The sequence below is a fragment of the Peromyscus eremicus genome, chromosome 23 (genome assembly GCF_949786415.1).
Source record: "Peromyscus eremicus chromosome 23, PerEre_H2_v1, whole genome shotgun sequence".
Lineage (NCBI taxonomy): Eukaryota > Metazoa > Chordata > Mammalia > Rodentia > Cricetidae > Peromyscus > Peromyscus eremicus.
Window position 1 is genome coordinate 42,644,711 of NC_081438.1, and position 21,102 is coordinate 42,665,812.

Below are 21,102 nucleotides of genomic sequence, written 5' to 3' on the forward strand. Positions count from 1 at the left end.
ACCCAGTCCCTTCCTAGACATAACCTATGAGAAGCTTGTAAGTGACTGCCAGGTTTAACTTTCTGAAAAATAACATGTTTGTTTAAAGAAAACTGTACTGTGTTATAGGTCAGGATAAACTTCAACACCCCAGGTAGGAGGATAAAGGAGACATTTGCTATAGATAAGAATGGCTCACTCAGGAGATAGCCTTACTGCTTATGCTCTCCCTGTACCTCTTTCCTCTCCCAATAAAGACATTAGCATACTTGGGTTTCCTAAGATGAATCTTAGATGGTGATAGCCCTGCCTGTTCCAGGAAGCCAGATGCTCGATACACCTGATTCCTTTGTGCTGATTCTCAACTCTTAAATATTGCATCTGACTGACATACTTTTCTGTTGCCATGATAAAAATACCCAGACAGAAAGCAATATAGGGATTGAAGGGTTTATTTTGGCTTATTGTTCCAAAGAGATGGAGTTCATCATGGTTGTAGAGACATAGCAACAGTCAGGGAAAGGTAAAGCATGATATCAGGAACAGGAAGCTGGCTGATCACAATTTCATCCACACACAAGACACAGAGTGAGAGCTGGAGGTGAGGTGAGAATATAAACTCCAAAACCCACCCCTAATGATGTGCTTTCTCTAGCAAGGGTCCAGCTGCTGAAGTTCCATCAACTCCTCAAACAGCACCACCTACTGGAGACCAAGTGTTCAAATAGGCAAGCCTCTGGGGGACAATCTCAGTCAGACCAACACAATGGTGATCAACCCAGAATTTTCTCCAGGAAGAAAGCTGAAAATATGGGTCAGAACCATAGTCTCAACCAAAGAAACTGTAGGCATAGGTGAGGGCAGAGCAGTGGCCTTGGGGACAAGGTGTGTGGAAAAGTAGAGTCCAGATCTATTGTTAAGAGCCCAGCATCCACAGAAAGGCAGAAGGAACTGAAATGAATGTACTTCGAGTTTGACTAAGTGATAAATAGGTTGGACAAGCAATGGCCATGGAGGTGGACAGATTTCACCTAGAGCAGGAAGATGCAGGCTTCTTGCAGATCCAGAATTTCACAAAGGAACATGTGTTATCATTCCATCCAGTACTTGAAATTTCTGCACAGTCTTCATTGCCCATGTTGTTGGGCTCCCCTTTTAACCAATATTTTCTGAAACTGAAAATCCCCATACCACATGAGCCTCTGTCCCAGCCTATACTGTCACTATATCTAACGTCTGACACTAGGATGCACTCACATCCATCCCATGTGCATATTGCATCCATACCTCACCCAGAACCTTATGGCATGCTTAAAGTATTTGTGTGAGAAACCCTTATTCTACAATACAGAATCAAGAGACTTCAAATTGTGAAATTGATGCCGTTTTATCTTAGGTTTTGTAGAGTCATGTGTCAGCTGGACAAAAGACAAAAAAATCTCCCATGCAGATTTGATGCAAAGCAGTGGTTTTTTTTAGTATTCCTTACTGCATTTTTCTGTCCCCCTTTATTCCTCAATGGCTAAGTTCTTCAGCAGGGAACATCCTAACCAGCATCTAGTGTAGCCTCTTTCTCAAATTCCCCATTCTATTGAGTCAGGACACAAAACCTTGTCTAACAAATACCCTGGGACTTGAGATTCCCTCCCCACCATCCCTGTTACATGGACTCAGTCACATAGCAGCTTCCTGTCACTCTCTAACTCTAATCTAAACTGAGATCTCCTGACATGCAAGTGCCAGCTACGGAAATCTGGGGCCCAGTGTTTCCTGCTTATCTGTGATTCTTTGATGATCTCTATCATGCCTCATACTGAAACTGGAACATTAAGACATCTCAGAGCCCACTGACATTCCAAACCAGCCTGGTTTATAATCTCCCATGTTTCTTTCCATGGACATCAAGAGAACGGCCTTGGCCTCCTTCCTTCCACCTTTTTCTTTTCATGTTTTTCATGGTATGAGGCAGTTCCTTTGTAGCTCACATGACATCATGGATCTTTAAGTATGACAAGCTGTATTTTTGTTTGTTTGTTTGTTTGTTTTGAGGCAGGGTTTCTCTGTGTAACTTTGTAGGCTGGCCTGGAACTCGCTCTGTAGACCAGGCTGGCCTGGATCTCACAGATCTGCCTGCCTCTGCCTCCTGAGTGCAGGAATTAAAGGTGTGAGCCACCACATCAGGATGCACTTTGTATTTTCAAACAGGGTCCCTTGCTGAGCCTGAGGTCACTGATTGCCAGTTCTGGTGAGCTAGTCAGTGACTCTTGGTTTCTGTCTGTCTCTGTCCTCAGTGCTAGGATGACAGATGCTTGCTATCACCTTGGTTTTTGTGGGTGCTGGGAATCTACACCCAGGCCCTCATGCTTGCATGTCAGGCACTTTACTGAATGAGCCAGCTCACCAGCCTCCACCTCCTATTATTAAAGAAAGGGTCTCTAACTGAACCTGATGTTCACAATGAAACTGAGCTAGCTGCCCCGTAGGCTCTAGGAACTGCTCTGTCTTTGTCTCCCCAGCACTAGTACTACATGTACATGTCACCACACCATTGTTTTTAATGTGGATGTTGGAGATATGAACTCAGATCTTCATAATTGTGTGGTGAACACTTTTCCCAGAGTCTCTTGATAGAATTTCCTTCACTTCCTGCCTCATGACCAGCCCTCATCATTCTCAAGTAACCCTGCTGGTGTTAAAGGTTCTGGGGGAGGAAACTCAGGTTCTCATTCTTACAAAGCCGACACTTTATTGGCTGAGGTTTGCCCCTCCCCAATTATTTAACACACTATACTTAAACAATCCAAACAAATTGCAAACTGCTCCTGCCCACTCTGATTGTGGAATGTAAAGGACCCAATAACGTGGGTATGAAAACCCTCCCCCATCTACTCAATGAATATCATGGACACTTAAGCCTAAGGGAGGGAGGGAGGGAGAGGCAAGGACTTGGAGGACAGCTGAGGTCAGTTTCACAGCCCCACCCACTCTCTGTGGGGCTCCATGATCCCAGAGCTACCTGTTTTCCATAGGTGAGCCGTCTACCCACTGCCATGAGCCTTCCTCTTTCAGGTCAGAGAGACCCAGCCAGGCAGATCCTTTATCCTTAGAAATCACACTCAGGAATGTCTGTAATCAAAGGACAGAAGTCAGGAACTTTCTACTTCATTCCCAGTGTTCCACCTGTGGCTCCCCAGGGACATTGACTCATACCTGAGAGAAGCCCCTGACACGTGCTCTGGAGCCTGAGTCCCTCCCACACCTGTATTTTATGGCCTAACGAAGTCTGACTTGCAGTTTTTCCACAGCAGGAGTCTGCACACATGTTCCTGAAAGCATTGCCAGTATCTGTGATGAGCACACCCACACAAACTCGCCCATAAGGTTTAATGTGTTCAGGATGGCTAGCAGTGTGCAGTAACTTTTAGCTCTGTGTCGAGTGATGCTCCATGTGTACACAATTGCATAACTTACACTGACAAAAAGTATACACTTGAATATTTTCCCACCAAGGGAACAATTTCCTGTCTCCTGGCTAGCATGCCAGTTGGGACAATGTGATTGTTTTAACTGACAGAACAGAGATCCACGTAGGAGATAGGCTCCCAACACACCTGTCAGGTATTATGTAGATAAATTGAAGTGGGAAGACTCATTTTAACTGTTCGCAGAACCATTCCCTGATCGAGGGTCCTGGGCTGGGGAAATGGGGAAAGTGAGCTGAGCACCAGTGGTCATCACTCTCCGTCTTGACTTGTGGATACAATGTGGCTGACTCCTTCGAGCTCCTGTGGATGTGACTCCCCAGCCATGACAGGCTGTAACACAGAACTGTGGCCAAGATATCCATCTTTCCTTAAGTTGCTTCTAAAAAGTTTTATTTTATTTTTTTTATTATGTATATGTGTCCATGTGTGAGTAGGTGCACACGTGAGTGCAGGTACCCACAGAGGCCAGAACAAGGCATTGGATCCCTTAGACTAGAGTTACGGGTGGTCGTGGATGGTCCACGTGGGTGTCAGAAACTGAACTAGGATCCTCATAGGAGCAGCAAGTACTCTTAAGCACTGGGCAATCCCTCCAGCCCCCTTAAATTGCTTTTATCAGGGTATGAGCACAGCAGTAGTAAGAGAAGCTATGACTGATGACTTTTACTTTAGATTTTCTGATGCATTCAAGTGTGTTCAGACTTGGTGTGTCCACTCAGAGGGTGCCAGGGACCCTCAGTCCCACGTCTTCTCTCCCTTTCCAAGTGTAGTAAGCAGACCCCAACCAGAAGCACTTTCTGGCCAACCATGGCTTCCACACTCAGTCAACGCCCTGTCCCAGGGTGAGGAAGCCCATCAGGCATACCTGTTCTTCATCACTCTCAATGATGACTAGTTGGGCCTCCACTTCCAGGCAGGCAGTGATGGAATCATTCCAGTTACGCTGGGACTTGGAGAAGAAGTAACACTTTCCATGGAAGAATGTCCACTCCCAGGGGCAAGGACGGCAAATGCTGTCTATTGGGGGAGGGTAGATCAGGAGGGCCTCACACTTGGATGCCCATGATCCTGCGTCTGCTCCAGCCTTCCAGAGGCCCTCCCTCACTTGACACTGCATCCTGGGTGAAGTAGGAACTTAAGAGATCGAAACAGAGCCCAGGAGACTATCTTGACTACTGTGCCCATGACCAACGTGAACACTGAGTACCTACTGCATACACAGTGCTGGAAACATTGAATGCTGCTGATGTGTATGACCTCTGTGAGTACTGACTGCCTACTATGTGTGTCACCCCTGAGACCACAAAACCATTCCCTGGCTGTTGCCCTGTGTTCCTATTAATTAATTTGTTTGCCTGTTGTGTGTACATGCATTTGTGTGTGTAAAGGTGTATAAGTGCACTAAGCTGGCTGGCCAGTGAGTCTGAGGGAATCTGCCTCCATTTCCCCAGTGCTGGAGGTAGAAACATGCATTCCCATGCCTTTTTATTTAAAAACATAGCTTCTGTGGCTCAACTCAGATTCTGTACAGCAAGTACTTTACCCACTGAGACATCAAATCCCCACAGAAGTGGAAACTGAGGCCTGGAGAGGTTCAATGCCTCAAACATAGTGTGTTCACAGGAGACCTTCTCAGGTTCTTGGAGGCCTGATTTCTGGTCACTTACCCACTCCATCCTTTAGTTGCAGCAGCTGCTTATAGATTTTCTCATATCCTGGGGAGCTGGGGCCCTTGAAACCTGCACCAAAACAATCCAGAAACTACAATTGTACAAATACTCATTGTGTGTTATGACCTGCATTGGATTGCTGCAGCAGAACACCTTTCATCACATTTAAAAAGAAGAAAATGACACATAGATGACCGAACCACAAGAAATGGACCCGGGCCCTTCCCCTATCCATACCCCCCACCTCCCGACACACTTCTGATCCAGTGTGGGAAGCCCCTGTAGGCCTCAGTGTGACCCACTCCCAACATTTCCCTCTTTTCACTCCCAGATCCTGCTGCCACGGCCAGTGGGCCATACCACAGAACTGGAAATGGCTGTTCCCGCCTGACCTTGAACAAGAACAGCGACCAGCAGCCCAGTCAGGAGCAGGACAGAGAGGAAATGCAGCACCAGGCAGCCTTGGTTGTGGCTCAGCCACCCTGTGAGAGGGGCAGGTATTTCAAAACAAGGCCACCAATGACCTCTGCCCCAGGAAACAGTTCGGGTTCCAGCCTTCACCTTTCTGGTGCTCTGGAGGTCAGGGTCTAGTCTCTAGGCCTGAGCCTTTAGATTCCAGGAACCCAGAGAAATGTCTAATTCTTCAGGATCCAAGACTCTTAGAAAATACTTCTGCATCTTCTTGGCTTCATGTGTCCACAACTCTACAGCTAATGAACACACACACACACACACACACACACACACACACACACACACACACCCGCAGTGTGTATATATGTGTGCACACTTGTGTGACTGTGTGCAGAGGCCAGAGGTGACCACTCTGAGACCCAAGCTGCCACCCACCCCATCCCTCTGTCACCTAGGAGGCCTGGCTGCTGCTTCTCGCTTGCTTCCATGGAGTCACTCATCATTGCTGCTGTCCTTCAGTGCCCTTGACTACCGGCAACATCAGCTTTTAATTTCCACACATCTGCTCCTCACTCTCTGAATCTGAACTCGGAAAGAGAAAAGGGGAAGTGGGGACCAGCACCAGAAGAGACCAGAGGGAGGTGCTGAGCATCTGACACAGCAAGACTTCCCATGAATTTAGGGGAGGGCTGTGGAGGTGTGTTAGGTACTTCCTTCATTGCTGCTACCAAATACCTGATGAAAACAACTCAGAGAAACACGGGGTTTCAGTTTGGGTATTGGCTAGCAGTGTGAGGGTGCAGTTCACCCAGTGTGGAAGTGAGAGTGACCACAACCTAAGGAAACTGCTCACGCTGACACCATAGGAAGCAGAGAGGGAGAAGAGAGTCGGTGTGCAGCTCACTTTCTCCTCTTCCTGCCAACCTCTGACCCTAGATCCAGGAACACTAGTGGGGACTCTGCAGCAGCTTTTCTCAGGGAGAAGTTTCTTTCTGGGCTCCTGTGCTGTCTGCAATGTCAACTGAAACTGCAGTGGAGGGCGGTGTCCACACAGCTCTGGAATGCTGTGCACCAGCACAATCCTTTCCACAGGAGTGCTGCTGCCATGTGTGAACTTGTGGTCCCCAGAGCTGTAAGGGAAACCTCACCGGAGTCTGTTGGCCCAGGTGCTGAGACAGCTCAAGGACTGAGTGTCAGTCCCTGCCCTGAATTCCTGCCCTGACTTCTCTGGATGACAGATTGCAAGGCTTAACATGAAATAAACCCCTTCCTCCCCGAGTTGCTTATGGTCACTGTGTTTTATCAGCAGCAGAGACCCCAGCGGAGACAATAGGTGACTCTAGCTTGACACAACTAATCAGCATATGGACTAGGATTTGACTGTAGGGAAACAGTGAGTTTGTCTGAGAGGCTGCAGGGCCTGACCTAGTAGATGAAGGTGGCTGTTTCTTCAAGGCTGTTCCAGCAGAAGACAGGATAAATGCAGAGTCTTAATGACAAACACTCCTTTCATCATTCACCTTCCTCACTGATGCACCTTGTCCTTCTGTTCCTTCTTTCACAAACACTTTGTGACTCTTACTCATTTATTTGCTTAATTTTAATGCACTAACCCAATTAGTGCTTCCTATATGCACATGAGTGTGTGGTCATCCACCAGGGCATGGGCAACCTACAGGGGGCCTCACCCAAACAAAAGTGACTCTCCCTCCATCAGTGGCCTTCAGCGGCCAACACCTCCTCAGCTGGTGGTAGGGCCTAGGGAGAGCCTTTTCTCTCCTTGGTAGAGTTTTTAATTGGTTTGATCTTGCACTGGTTTGATTTAGGCAGGTAAGCACAGTCACTGTGACCTCAGGAGTGCAGCAGCATGTCCTGTCCAGAGGACATTTCACAGCATTCCTCCCCATGCCTGGGCTCTTACACTCTTTGTTAGCAGTTCAGGCAAATACCTAGGCAGCTCCCAGGATCTTAGGGCTGTAAGTCACATAATCTAAGCGCATGTGCTGCCTGGCTGCATAAGCCTCTGCACATGCACTAGAACCCCCTTTAAAGGCAAGCTGCACCCATTCCTTGATCTCTTTCCCACTGCTCCTGGGAGAGGCCAGCAGGCAAGGGGGCCCTTGCACCTCAACCAATCATTTGCTTCCTCTCCCATCCCCTCCCCTCCCTCTCTCTCCCTTCTCTTCCCTTCCCCTCCCCCCACGCCTCTCCCAATCCTTCCCTCTTTCTTCCTTCTCTGCTCTTCTCTCAACTCTTGTCTCCCCCTTAATAAACCCTCCACGTGAGCCCTGTCACATGGTGTGTCTGTCTGCTCTTGCCCTCCGTTTTAACAGTCTTCCCTCCCCTCTTCTGAGTATTTTAAGAATCTTGGCAGAGGAGAGGGGATCAGGTTCACCTGGATGGCTCATACTAGAAGGCTTGCTCTTTTTTTAGCTTTTTTTCCTGTTGCTGCTGTAAATATTCTGACAGAAGCAGATGAAAAAATGTTTGCATCCATCTTGTCAGGAAAGTCACACTGGCCAGTTGTAAAGACAGCTGGCCACCTCGCATCCATAGTCCAAAAACAGAGAGGAATGGATTTCTGCGTGCATGTCTGTGTTCAGCTCCCCTCCTCCACTCTTATGCACTCCAGGACCCCCTACCTAGAGAATGGTGTCTCCCACTGTGGGCTGGGTCTACCCACCTCAATAGAGGTGATTAAGAGAACCTCCCACAGATTTACACACAGATTCATCTGATCTTGACAGTCCTTCATTGAGACTCTCTTCCTATGTAATTCTAGGCTGGGTCAAGTGGACCATTAAAACTAACTTTCACAGTCCTCAGTGCATCACAGTGCAGAAGGGGGGCCTTGGGAAGTGATGATCATGAGAGTTTTCACTTCCTCAACAGGTTCATCCACTGTTGTGCTCGGACTTGAATGTATTATTTGGAAGTTAGACCCGTTTGGAGGAAGTAGGTCACTGCCGATATACATGGGTTTTGGATCTCTCTCTCTCTCTCTCTCTCTCTCTCTGTCTCTGTCTCTGTCTCTCTCTCTCTCTCTCTCTCTCTCTCTCTCTCTCTCTCTCACACACACACACACACACACACACACACACACACACACACACACACACACATGAACAGTCACATATTGTTAGTAAAAGGACTTGGAAGAAGGAAATTCCTTCCTTTTCCCCTGTTTTTTCTCAGTTGGCCTTGACTCTTGCTGCAGGTCCAGCTACCCTGTTGCTGCTCCTGTTGACTCCTTTGCTGAACCATCTTTTCCAGTTTTCCAAAGTGAGCTAAAAACCAGTCACTTTCCAGGGATCATCCAGGCCTTTGGTGCCAGGCAGGGACAGGTGAGATGCCCAGCCTCATAAACTGAGTAACTACTGGGTTGTAGGTCTCTCTAGTGGGAGATGGCCAGAGTTGGACTGCCCACGCCCTACCATGTAAGCCAATGTAAGATATCATTCTGTTGCTTCTGTTCCTCTAGAGAGAACTGACTACACATTCTCCACTCTGGCTCTGTGAGGGCATCAACATGCTCTCTGCCATGATGTTCTGCTTCACCAGAGCCCAGAAGCAGCAGGCCTGAGCCATCAAGGACTGAACATCTGGAAAGCAAATGTACTTATCTTCTTTAAGTTGACTTTTGAAGGTGTCTGTCACAGCAACAGAAGGCTGGGTGACACCCAGGACAGTAATTCCTTCCCATCTCTTCAGAAGGATATCCTCTTGGGTAAACATGTCCTTCCTTCCCACTCTTCATCTCTTGAGGATTAGTGTCTAAACAGCTGACCTGTGGATTTGAGTCTGAATACACCTCCATTGTTATGGAGAAGTAGATAATCTGGTTTCCTTCCACACAATGACCTCTTCTCTTTGTGTTTTTGAGTTGGGGTTGGAAAAACTTGAGACCCTGAGAACTCTTAAGGTTAGAATTCTCATTTTCTTCTTGTGGAGTTCTAGCCGTACTGGATGGCCAGCCTTTTCTGATATACTACTTACAAGTATTTTCTCAAGGCTTACTCTTGATCATTTAGAAGTATGTTGTTTAGGGTTTGGTAGGATGGCTCAGCAAATGTTCTAGTTAGCTTTCATGTTCATGAGGTAGACGGTGACCAAAGCTGCTTGGGAAGGGAGGTTTATTTCCTCTTTCTGGTTGGTCTATCATCAAGGGAAGCCAAGGCAGGAACTCAAGGCAGGAGCTTGAAGCATGGAAGAGCACCACTATTGCCTTGCTTCGTGGCTCATGCTCAGCTTGCTTTTTTTTTTTAATTCCTTTTACATACCAACCCCAGTTTCCTCCCTCATCCGTCCTCCCGCTCTCCCCCATTTCCCCCTCATTGGATTTGGAGCCACACCCCCATGACCACGCATGCGCTGGCAAGATGCGTAGTCATTTCCGGGGTTGTAAATCCTATGTAATCCGTGTACTGCGTGGTCATGTAATTTGCACAGAGCATGGTCACATAATCCATGCTCATGCATGTCATAGCTATGTAAGCCTATATGCGCATGCGTGGGGGAGTCCATAAAAGGTAGATCCCTTGTACCCTCCCCCCTCTTCTGTACATATCTTCCAAATAGGCCTAAGGACACCTTTTCCTGTCCCTCCCTTCTAATAAACTCTTATAGTAAATTTTGTTGTGTCTTGTTACTTTTTCTTGTGGGGTAAACAGCACTGCATAAAACTAACACTCCCCTCACCCCTCATCCTCTCCTCCAACAGAATAAGTTCTCCCATGGGGAGGCAGCTAAGCATGGTACACTCAGTTGAGGCAGGACCAAGGCCTTCCCTGTTTTATCATGGGTGAGAAAGGTGTCTGACCATAGGTAATGGGATCCAGAAAGCCGACTCATGCACCAGGGATAGATCCTGGTCACACTGCCAGGGGCACCTCAAACAGACCCAGCTACACAACTGTCTCCCATATGCGGAGGGTCTAGTCTGGTCCCATGCAGTTTCCACAGCTGTTGGTCTAAAGTTCATAAGTTCTCTGGCTTGGTTCAGTTGTCTTTGTAGATTTCCCCATCATGATCTTGACCCCACCTGTAGCTGGGGTTTTCTCCAGTCCTGCCTGGCCCACAGTCAGGACAAATCTCTCTCACCTGCCAGTCCCGCAGCCACTTAGACCCAACAGAATAAACACACAGAGACTTATATTGCTTACAAACTGTATGGCTGCAGCAGGCTTCTTGTTATCTAGTTTTTATATCTTAAATCAACCCATATCTATTAATCTATAAATTGCCACATGGCTCATGGCTTACCAGTACCTTACACCCACCCCCTTGCTCATATAATACCTCTCTTGGACTGGACTCCCAGAGCTCAGCCTGGTGCATGGCTGCAGATCTTTGCGTCTTCTTCCATCAGTTACTAGATAAAGGCTCTATGATGACAGAGCCTTCACCAAACTGATTACCAAGGAAGGCCAGTTCAGGCACCCTCACCACTGTTGCTAGTAGTCTAGTTTGGGGTCATCCTTGGGGGTTCCTGGGAATTTCCATACCTCCAGGTTTCTCCCTTACCCCATTAATGTCTCCCTTTATCAAATATCTCTTTCATTTCTCTCTCACTCCATCCCTCCCCCAGCTCCACCATCCTGGTCCCTCATGGTCTCATTCCTATCTCCTACCCTCTATCCCCAGTTTACTCATCAGAATCTCCTCTGTTTCCCCATCCCAAGATGATCCATGCATCCCTCTTAGGGTCCTCCTCGTTTCCTACTTTCTCTGGAGCTATGAGTCGTAGTCTGGTTATCCTTTACTTTACATCTAGTATCCACTTATAAGTGAGTACATTCCGTATTTGTCTTTCTGAATCTGGGTTACCTCACTCAGGATGATATTTTCTAGTTCCATCCATTTGCCTGTAAATTTGATGATGTCATTGTTTTTTTACAACTCAGTAATACTCCATTGTGTATATGTACCACAATTTTTTTTATCCATTTGTTGATTGAGGGGCATCTATGTTACTTCCAAGTTCTGGCTATTACAAATAATGCTGCTATGAACATAGTTGAGCAAGTGTCCTTGTTGTATGCTTGAGCATCCCTTGGGTATATGCCCAAGAGTGCTATATCTGGGTCTTAAAGATTGATTCCCAATTTTCTGAGAAACCGCCATATTGATTTCCAAAGTGGCTGTACAAGTTTGTATTCCCACCAACAGTGGAGGAGTGTTCCCCTTGCTCCACATCCTCTCCAACATAAGCTGTCATCAGTGTTTTTGAACTTAGACATTCTGACAGGTGTAACATGATATCTCAGAGTCATCTTGATTTGTATTTCTCTGATGACTAAGGGTGTTGAGCAATTCCTTAAATGTCTTTAAGCCATTTGGGATTCTTTTGAGAATTCTCTGTTTAGTTCTGTAGCCCATTTTTTAATTGGATTGTTTGGTATTTTGATGTCTAGCTTCTTGAGTTCTGTATATATTTTAGAGATCAGCACTCTGTCAGATGTGGAGTTGGTGAAGATCTTTTCCCATTCTGTAGGCTGTCATTTTGTTTTATGTCCCTTGTCTTATAGAAGCTTCTCAGTTTCAGGAGGTCCCATTCATTAATTGTTGCTCTCAGTGTCTGTGCTACTGGTGTTATATTTAGGAAGTGGTCTCCTGTGCCAATGCTTTCTAGGCTACTTCCTACTTTCTCCTCTATCAGGTTTAGTGTAGTTGGATTTTTGTTGAGGTCTTTTATCCACTAAGATTTGAGTTTTGTGCATGGTGATAGATATAGATCAATTTGCAATCTTCTACATGTTGACATCCAGTTATGCCAACACCATTTGTTGAAGATGCTTTCTTTTTTTAATTGTACTTTCTTTTTTCAATTTGGCTTACTTGTCAAAAATCAGGTGTTCATAGGTGTGTGGATTAATGTCAGGATCTTAAATTTGATTCCATTGGTTCACATGTCAGTTTTTATGCCAATACCAAACTGTTTTTTATTACTAAAGCTCTATAGTAGAGCTTGAAGTCAGGGATAGTGATGCCTCCAAAATGCCCTTGCTTTATTGTAAGGGATTGTTTTAGAAATCCTAGGTTTTCTGTTTTTCTGTAAGAAGTTGAGTATTGTTCTTTTGAGGTCTATGAAGAATTGTGTTGCCATTTTGATGGGGATTGCATTGAATCTGTAGATTGCTTTTTGTAAAATGGCCATTTTTATTATGTTGATCCTACCTATCCATGAGCATGGGAGATCTTACCATTTTCTGATATCTTCTTCAATTTCTTTCTTCAAGGAATTAGAGGACTTTCACTTGTTTGGTTAGAGTTACCCCAAGGTATTTTATATTATTTGTGGCAATTGTAAAGGTTGATGTTTCTCTAATTTCTTTCTCAGACCATTTATCATTTGTATATAGGAGGGCTACTGATTTTTTTTTTTTTAGTTGTTTGTATCCTGCCACATTACTGAAGGTGTTTATCAGTTGTAGGAGTTCCCTTGTAGAATTTTGGGGGTCACTTATGTAGACTACCATATCATCTGCAAATAGCAAAAGTTTGGCTTCTTACTTTTCAATTTGTATCCCTTTGATCTCTCTCTCTCTCTCTCTCTCTCTCTCTCTCTCTCTCTCTCTCTCTCTCTGTCTTATTGCTCTAGCTAGAACTTTGAGTAGTATATTGAATAGATGTAGGAAGAGTGGACAGCCTTGTCTTGTTCCTGATTTTAGTGGAACCACTTTAAGTTTCTTTCCATTTAATTTGATGTTGGCTGTCAGCTTGCTGTAGATTGCCTTTATTATGTTTAAGTATATTCATTGTATTCTTGTTCTCTCCGGGACCTTTATCATGAAGGGGTGTTGGATTTTGTCAAAGGCTTTTTCAGCATCTAATGAGATGATCACATGGTTTTTTCTTTCAGATTTATTTATGTGATGGATTACATTGACAGATTTTTGTACACTGAACCATACCAGCATCTCTGGGATGAAGCCTACTTGATCATGATGCATGATTTTTTTAATGCATTCTTGGATTCAGTTTGCCAGTATTTTATTGAGAATTTTTGTATCAATGTTCATGTAGGAGATTGGTGTGTAATTGTCTTTCTTTGTTGAATCTTTATGTGATTTGGATATCAGGGTAGCTGTAGCTTCATAGAAAGAGTTTGGCAATGTTCCTTCTATTTCTATTGTGTGGAACAATTTGAGGAGTACTGGTATTAGCTCTTCTTTGAAAATCGGGTAGACTGCTGTACTGAAATTATCTGGCTGTCAGCTTTTTTTGGTTGGGAGATTTTTAATGACTGCTTCTATTTCTGTAGGAGTTATAGGTCTATTTAAATTGTATATCTGGTCTTGATTTAATTTGGGTATGTGGTACCTATCCAGAAAATTGTCCATTTCTTTTAGATTTTTGAGTTTTGTGCAGTACAGGTTTTTGAAGTATGGCCTGATGATTCTCTGGATTTCCTCGTTGACTGTTGTTATGTCTCATTTTTTGTTTCTGATTTTAATTTTGATATTCTCTCTCTGCCTCTTGGTTAGTTTTGATAAAGGTTTGTGAATTTTCTGATTTTCTGGAAGAACCAACTCTTTGTTTCATTGCTTCTTTGTATTGTTCTCTTTGTTTCTATTTTATTGATTTCAGCCCTCAATTTGATTATTTCCTGGTGTCTGCTCCTCTCAAACTGGTGAGTTTGCTTCTTTTTCTTCTAGAGCTTTCTGATCTGCTGTTAAGTGGCTTCTGTGAGATTTCTCCAACTTCTTTATGTAGACATTTAGCACTATGAACTTTCCTCTTAGTACTGCTTTCATAGTGTCCCATAAGTTTGGATGTGTTGTACATTCATTTTCATTGAATTCTAAGAAGTCTTTAATTCTTTCTTTATTTCTTCCTTGACCCAGTGGTGATTTATTTGGGTGTTGTTCAATTTACATGAGTTTGTAGGCTTTCTTTAATTTGTGTTGTTGAATTCTAACTTTAAGGCACAGTGGTCCGATAAAATAAAAAAGACTAGTCCAATGTTTTTATATCTGTTAAGATTTGCTTTGTGACCAAGCATGTGGTCAATTTTGGAGAAGGTTCCATGGGGTAATAAGGAGAAGGTACATTCTTTTGTGTTAGGGTGGAATATTCTGTAGACATTTATTAAGTCCATTTGAATCATAACTTCTGTTTGTTCCCTTATTTCTCTGTTAATTTTCTGTCTCGCAGACCTGTCCATTGGTGAGAGTGGGGTTTTGAAGTCTCCCATTATTAGTGTGTGGTGTTTAATGTGTGATTTAAGCTTTAGTTTCTTTTACATATGTGGGTTCCCTTGTATTTGGGGAATAAATGTTCAGAATTGACTTCATCTTGATGGATTTTTCCTGTGATGAATATGTGTGTGTTTAATTTTAGTTTGAAGTCTATTTTGTTAGATATTAGGATAGATACAACAGCTTGCTTCTTAAGTCCATTTGACTAGAAAGACTTTTCCCAGCCCTTTACTCTGAGGTAGTATCTGTTTTGAAGTTGAGGTGTGTTTCTTGTATGCAGCAGGAAGATGGATTCTGTTTTCGTATCCATTCTGTTAGCTTGTGTCTTTATGATAGGCAAATTGAGTCCATTGATAATCAGGGATGTTAATGACCAGTTATTGTTAATTCCTGTTATTTTTTGGTAGTAGTATTGTGTATTTCTGTAGCTAGAGTTTTCCTGCCTGGCCCACAGTCAGGACAAATCTCTCTCACCTGCCAGTCCCACAGCCGCTCAGACCCAACCAAGTAAACACAGAGACTTATATTGCTTACAAACTGTATGGCTGTGGCAGGCTTCTTGCTAACTTTTCTTACAGCTTAAATTAACCCATTTCTATAAATCTATACCTTGCCACATGGCTCGTGGCTTACTGGCATCTTCACATGTCATCGTGGTGGCTGGCAGTGTCTCTCTCAGCCTTCCACTTCCCAGCTTTATTCTCCTCCTTGTCCCGCCTATACTTCCTGCCTGGCCACTGGCCAATCAGTGATTTATTTATTGACCAATCAGCAACACACTTGACATACAGACCATCCCACAGCATATTTCCCTTCATTGGTATTTGTTGGTGTGGGGCTATCTATTGCCTGTGTTTTTATGGGTGCATCTAACTTTCTTGGATTGGATTTTTCCTTCTAGTGCTTTTGGTAGAGCTGAATTTGTGGACAGGTAATGTTTAAATCTGGTTTTATCATGGAATATTTTGTTTACTCTGTCTATAGCAATTGAGAGTTTTGCTAGGTATAGTACTCTGGGCTGGTATCCATGGTCTCTTAGTGTCTGCATAAAGTCTGCCCAGGACCTTCTGTCTTTCAGAGTCTCCATTGAGAAGTCAGGTGTTACTCTGATAGGTCTGTCTTTATATATTACTTGGCCTTTTTCATTTGCAGTTCTTAATATTCTTTCTTTATTCTGTATGTTTAGTGGTTTAATTTTTATGTAGCAATGCAACTTCTTTTTTGCGTCCAATCTATTTGGTGTTCTGTAAGCTTCTTGTATCTTCATAGGCATTTCCTTCTTTAGATTGGGAAAGTTTTCTTCTATGATTTTGTTGAATATATTTTCTGTGCCTTTGAGTTGGTATTCTTCTCCTTCTTCTATCCTTATTATTCTTAGTTTGGTCTTTTCATGGTGTCCCATATTTCCCAGACATTTTGTCTTATGACTTTTTTGGCTTTAGTATTTTCTTTGACTGACGAATCTATTTCCTCTATTGTATCCTCCATATTGGAGATTCTTTCTTCCATCTCTTGTATTTTGTTGATTATGCTTGTATCTGCAGTTCCTGTTCATTTACTCAGATTTTCTATTTCCAGCATTCCCTCTGTTTGTGTCTTCTTCATTGTTTGTAGATGTAACTGACCATCTTATTAAATAAGAAACACAGAACCAATGCAAAGAAGAAAGCCAAGAGATCAGTACTAAGAGCCTCACCTGCCTGCTGCAGCTAGCCTCTTCAGCCAAGAGACCTCTCCAAAAAAGAGACCTACTTCCTGTCTGTTTGTTTTTATATAGACTTTCTGTTCCGCCTTCTCATTGGTTGTAAAACCAACCACATGACTGCCTTGTCACTGTCTGTTGGCTGTATCCTTGAACACACAGAGATCTACCTAGCTCTGCCTACCAAGTGCTAGGATTAAAGTCGTCCACCACCACCGCCCAGCTTTTGCTATGGCTCTAATAGCTCTGAACCCTGGGCAACGTTATTTATTAACATACAATTAAAATCACATTTCAGTACAAATAAAATACCACCATAATTGTTTCTATTTCAAAAAGTCTTGAACTGTTTTCTTCACCTGTTTAATTGCTTTTTCTTGGTTTTCTTGGCTTTCTTTAAGGGATTTATTGATTTCTTCCAATTTTTTGTTTGTCTTTTTCTCAATTTCTTTAAGGGAATTTTTCATTTCCTCTTTAAACGCCTCTATCATCTTCTTAAATTCATTCTTAAGATCATTTTCTTCTGCTTCTTCTACAATGTGATGTTCAGGTCTTGCTAATGTAGAACCACTAGGTTCTGGTGATGCCATATTGCTCTTTATGTTGTTGAATGTATTTTTGCACTGGTATTTATCCATCTCTTCCTCCAGTTGGTGGAAATGGTGTCTGTGTCTCAGAGAGCCACTCTTGGTCCAATTGGAGCTCTTCTTCCTATTGGAGCTGGTGGAGTTTGTGTCTCAGGGTGCAGCTGTGGTCATTGAGGATGTGTGGGTTTGGGTGGTAGCTTGGGGATTGTAGGTTACAGGGTCCGGTGGAGGATAGTGGTAGTCGGGCCTGCCTGCAGGAGTCCTGCCTGCTGGCCTGTAACTGGTTGTACCCCTAGGCCTAACGCCTAGAGGCTGGGGTGATTGGCTAGGAGAACAAAGACTCACCTCTTTGTCCAACCGGAGCTGGCAGTGTCTGTGTCTCAGGAAGCAGCTGCAGTCTGGGAGGATGGGTGGTTTTGGGGGGTGGATTGGGGCTTGTAGGTTACAGGGTCCAGTGGAGGGGGTCGAGCCTGCCTGCAGCAGTTCTGCCTACTGACCTGCAACTGAGGCTGCATGGGTGGGATATGGGGGCACTGGTGGTGCCCCTGGGCCTAAAGCCTAGAGCTCAGCTTACTTTCTTAACATCCCAGGCCCACATGCCTAGGGATGGTGCCACTTACAGTCGGTGGCCTCTCCTACATCCATCGCCAATTAAGACAGTTCCTACTAGGCCAATCTCATGGAGGCAATTCTTTAACTGAGTTTTCTTCTTCCCAGGTGACTCTAGTCTGTGTTAAGTTGATAACAAAAACCATTATAGTAGGTAAAGATGTCTGCCCTCCTATGATAATCTGATTTCCATCTCCAAAATCTACATGGTAGAAGGAGAGAACCGCCGGGCGGTGGTGGCGCACGCCTTTAATCCCAGCACTCAGGAGGCAGAGCCAGGCAGATCTCTGTGAGTTTGAGGCCAGCCTGGGCTACCAAGTGAGTTCCAGGAAAGGCGCAAAGCTACACAGAGAAACCCTGTCTCGAAAAACCAAAAAAAAAAAAAAAAAAGAAGGAGAGAACCAACTCCTGCAAGTTGTTCTTTGGCCTACACACACATACAAAACAAAAGTAAGAATAAATTTAAAAGATGTATGTTATTTACAAGTGCTAGAGAATGACCTCCATAATTCATTTCTAGTTGAGCTATTTCAGTAGATGAACACATTTTATAGCCTTAAATGTATTGACATATTTTGTGCCATTTAAGATGGTCAGCCTTGCTGGATGATGCTCATGTTCTTGAGAAAACTGTATTTCATGTGTTCTATAGTTGAGACGATTTTGTGTTTCTCTCTGAGTGTATGTGTAGAAGAGCCTGTTGTGTGTCTTTACATCAAAACATATCTGTTCTACCTTTTCTATTTCTCCACTATTATTTAATGATTTCTTCTCTTTATATGATGATACCAATACCCAACTTATTTTTCTGGAAAGGATATAATTTAATGCTTCTTGATGATGGAGTGATACACACACACAGACACACGCACACACACACACACACACACACACACACACACCTATTTTGTAAGTCCTTAATCTCTTCATGGAAGTACTCAGGCTCTTGCTATGAGTACATCATTAGGTATGCATGCACAGATCTCTTCTGCACTCTATTCCATCCCTTCAGGTACATACCTTCACTCACTGCTAGATCATATGGTGCTTCTACTTTGGGTGTTTTGAAGCTTCTCCATACTGATTTCCTCTGTGGCTTCACTAATTTACATTGCCAGTAACAGGGTCTGAGAGGAGATGTCCCCATCTCCTCAGGCCCGGATACTCCTCTCTTTGCAAAGCTATTGAACACAGACACTGCTTGAATAATATATTTCTTTGATGGAGTATCTAGTGTCTTTGGTCATCAACTTCTCCTCTGAATGCAAAGAGCACAAATGGCAGCCTCAACATGCTGAAACCTGAGATGCACACACACACACACACACACACAATTCCCAGCCTCCTCCAGGTTGGACAGCTGATGCACAATTGCTGTCTCGGAGCTGTTCACTTCCACTACTGTCCTCAGTGCCCAGAATTGCTCAGGATCACAGATTTTATCAGCCACCCATATTCATCACTTTCGGAATATACTTCTACAGAAAAAGAAAAAGGGGGACCTGGATAGCAGCACCAGAAGAAGCAGAGAGGGATTCTGGGCATATGGCACATCAGGGCACACATTAGACCATCCATGAATTTCAGGGAGGGTTAAGGTTGCCAATATGAAGACAGAGTGCACTGGTGGAGGACTATTGGAAGTGTGTGTGTGTGTGTGTGTGTGTGTGTGTGTGTGTATTTGCATGTGAGAGAGTACATGTGCAGACATATGTGCATGGGTACTGTACACAAATGTGTGTCAGGGTGCATTAATCTGAATGTGTGCGCATGAACAGAGACCAGAGGACTTCGGGTGTCCTGTTCTATCATTTTCCACCTTATTTGCATGATACAGAGTCTCTTACTAATTCTGGAGCTTCAGTTTCAGCCACAAAGGCCCAGTGATCCTCCAGTCTCCAAACCCTACAAGCTGCAGCCATATCGGTTTATTGTTTGTTTGTTTGTTTGTTTTTAACATGGTATGTTTTAACTCAGTTCCTCATGCTGTGACTTCTATGAAGTGGTGGACTATAACCTGGAGTTGTAGCTAAGATGAATTCTCCTCTGGTACATTGCCTTTGTCAGGATATATTTGTCACATCAGTAGAAACAAAGTAGGGACCCACTGCTATTGTCAGACAGGTGGGTTTGTTGTTATTGTTGTTGTTTTATTTTTGTTTTTGCTATGAATACTCTTGTCTATTGAAACTTCATGTGCCATGGAGAAGACCTATGCCAGCAAAGGAACTGGCTCCTGGGTGTTCTGTAATGCCATCCCCAGAGTGTAACAGTTGCTATCTTCATCAGAACAGATGTGACTACATGAAAGGGACCCTCAAGTTCAAGTCTGTTGACTGTTGACATTCTCTCCTAGATGGAAGGGTTGGGGAAGTCGCTGGGCTCATGCCTGGGATTCAGGAATTCTAAACACACCTCTTAGTCCATTGCAAGTATTGCAGCCCTAACTGCATGCAGACTAAAAGTCTCCGTAGATTCTAGACAGTGGGAGCTTAACTGAAGAGAGAAGTCTGCCTATGCAGTTGTGGGGAAGCCATCAGCCATGATGAGGTGAGACTTTCCAGTGTTGCAGCTGCCGTGAGGTCATCCACACTCCTGTGGATAACCCTTCACCCATGCTATGTGAGTGAGCCCAAAAACTCACGGACCCCAAAGGAACACTTTTGTGGAGCTATATTTTAGTTTGTCATTGGTGTCCAATGAGGAGCAATGAACATTTTTTCATACTGTATGGAAAGAATTCTGGGAACACTGGCCCCCAGTTAGAGCCCTTTAACAGTGGCAGTGGGATTTCTGAACACAAAGAACCAGCCTCCACAGTTGATACTGTGGACCAGGGAGAGTCAAGTAATCTGAAAAGGAAAGAAAAGGCTCTCAGGAATTTTATTCCTAAGGTGACAAATTGAAATAACTCAAGGCCTATTTAGGATAAGAGGCTCAAACAAAATAATCTCTCTTTAGACCTTCAGAGCCTAAAATACCTGGTGATTTTCTCCCTCTTACCTTCCCTCCCTCCCTCTTTGCCTCCCTCCCTCCCTAGCTCCCTCCCTCCCTCCATCCATCCATCCCTCACTCCCTTCCTATTCATGTGTAAATATGTGTGCCTGCATGAGTTTATGAGCACCACATGACATGGATGCTTGCCACCATCAGAAGAGGGTGTTACATCTCCCAGAACTGGAGTTACAGGTCACTTGGGCACCCAATGTGGGTGCTTGAAACTGAAGCTAGGCCCTCTTCATGAGGAATAAGAGCTCTTAGCCACTGAGTCATCTCTCCAGTCCCTAGTGGCTTGTATTAATTAAATTTGTTCTTAAACAGTTCCCCACATGTATAAAGTGCACACTGACCACACTTGATCCTTAGCCTCTTCCATCTCCCTAACACCTCTGTCCACTCCCTACCCTCCAACGAACCTCACCCATGCCCACATCTGTTTATTCTGTTTGTGACCTA

The 21,102-nt window shown here is 44.1% G+C and overlaps 1 protein-coding gene across 1 annotated transcript; it reads right to left on the bottom strand.

Moving 5' to 3' along the window:
• Nucleotides 1-415: 415 nt before the first annotated feature.
• Nucleotides 416-10,017, bottom strand: LOC131897959 (CD209 antigen-like protein C). The gene is made up of 5 exons (XM_059248988.1): nucleotides 9,901-10,017; nucleotides 5,132-5,225; nucleotides 4,330-4,481; nucleotides 2,996-3,105; nucleotides 416-1,154 (listed from the first exon to the last, which is right to left on the bottom strand). Exons 1-5 carry the CDS (start codon nucleotides 10,015-10,017, stop codon nucleotides 1,007-1,009), a joined length of 621 nt encoding a protein of 206 aa, XP_059104971.1. The 3' UTR covers nucleotides 416-1,006.
• Between the last annotated feature and the right edge of the window lie 11,085 nt (nucleotides 10,018-21,102).

What these genes read in the sequence shown, in the direction of transcription:
- LOC131897959 (XM_059248988.1), bottom strand. Translation starts at nt 10,017, where the DNA reads ATGGATTATGTGACCATGCTCTGTGCAAATTACATGACCACGCAGTAC. An exon ending in TTGAGAGTGATGAAGAACAG is followed by an intron (nt 3,106 to 4,329) that starts GTATGCCTGATG and finishes CTTTGATTACAG; the next exon opens with ACATTCCTGAGTGTGATTTC. An exon ending in GGCTCACCTATGGAAAACAG is followed by an intron (nt 1,155 to 2,995) that starts GTAGCTCTGGGA and finishes GGGGATTTTCAG; the next exon opens with TTTCAGAAAATATTGGTTAA.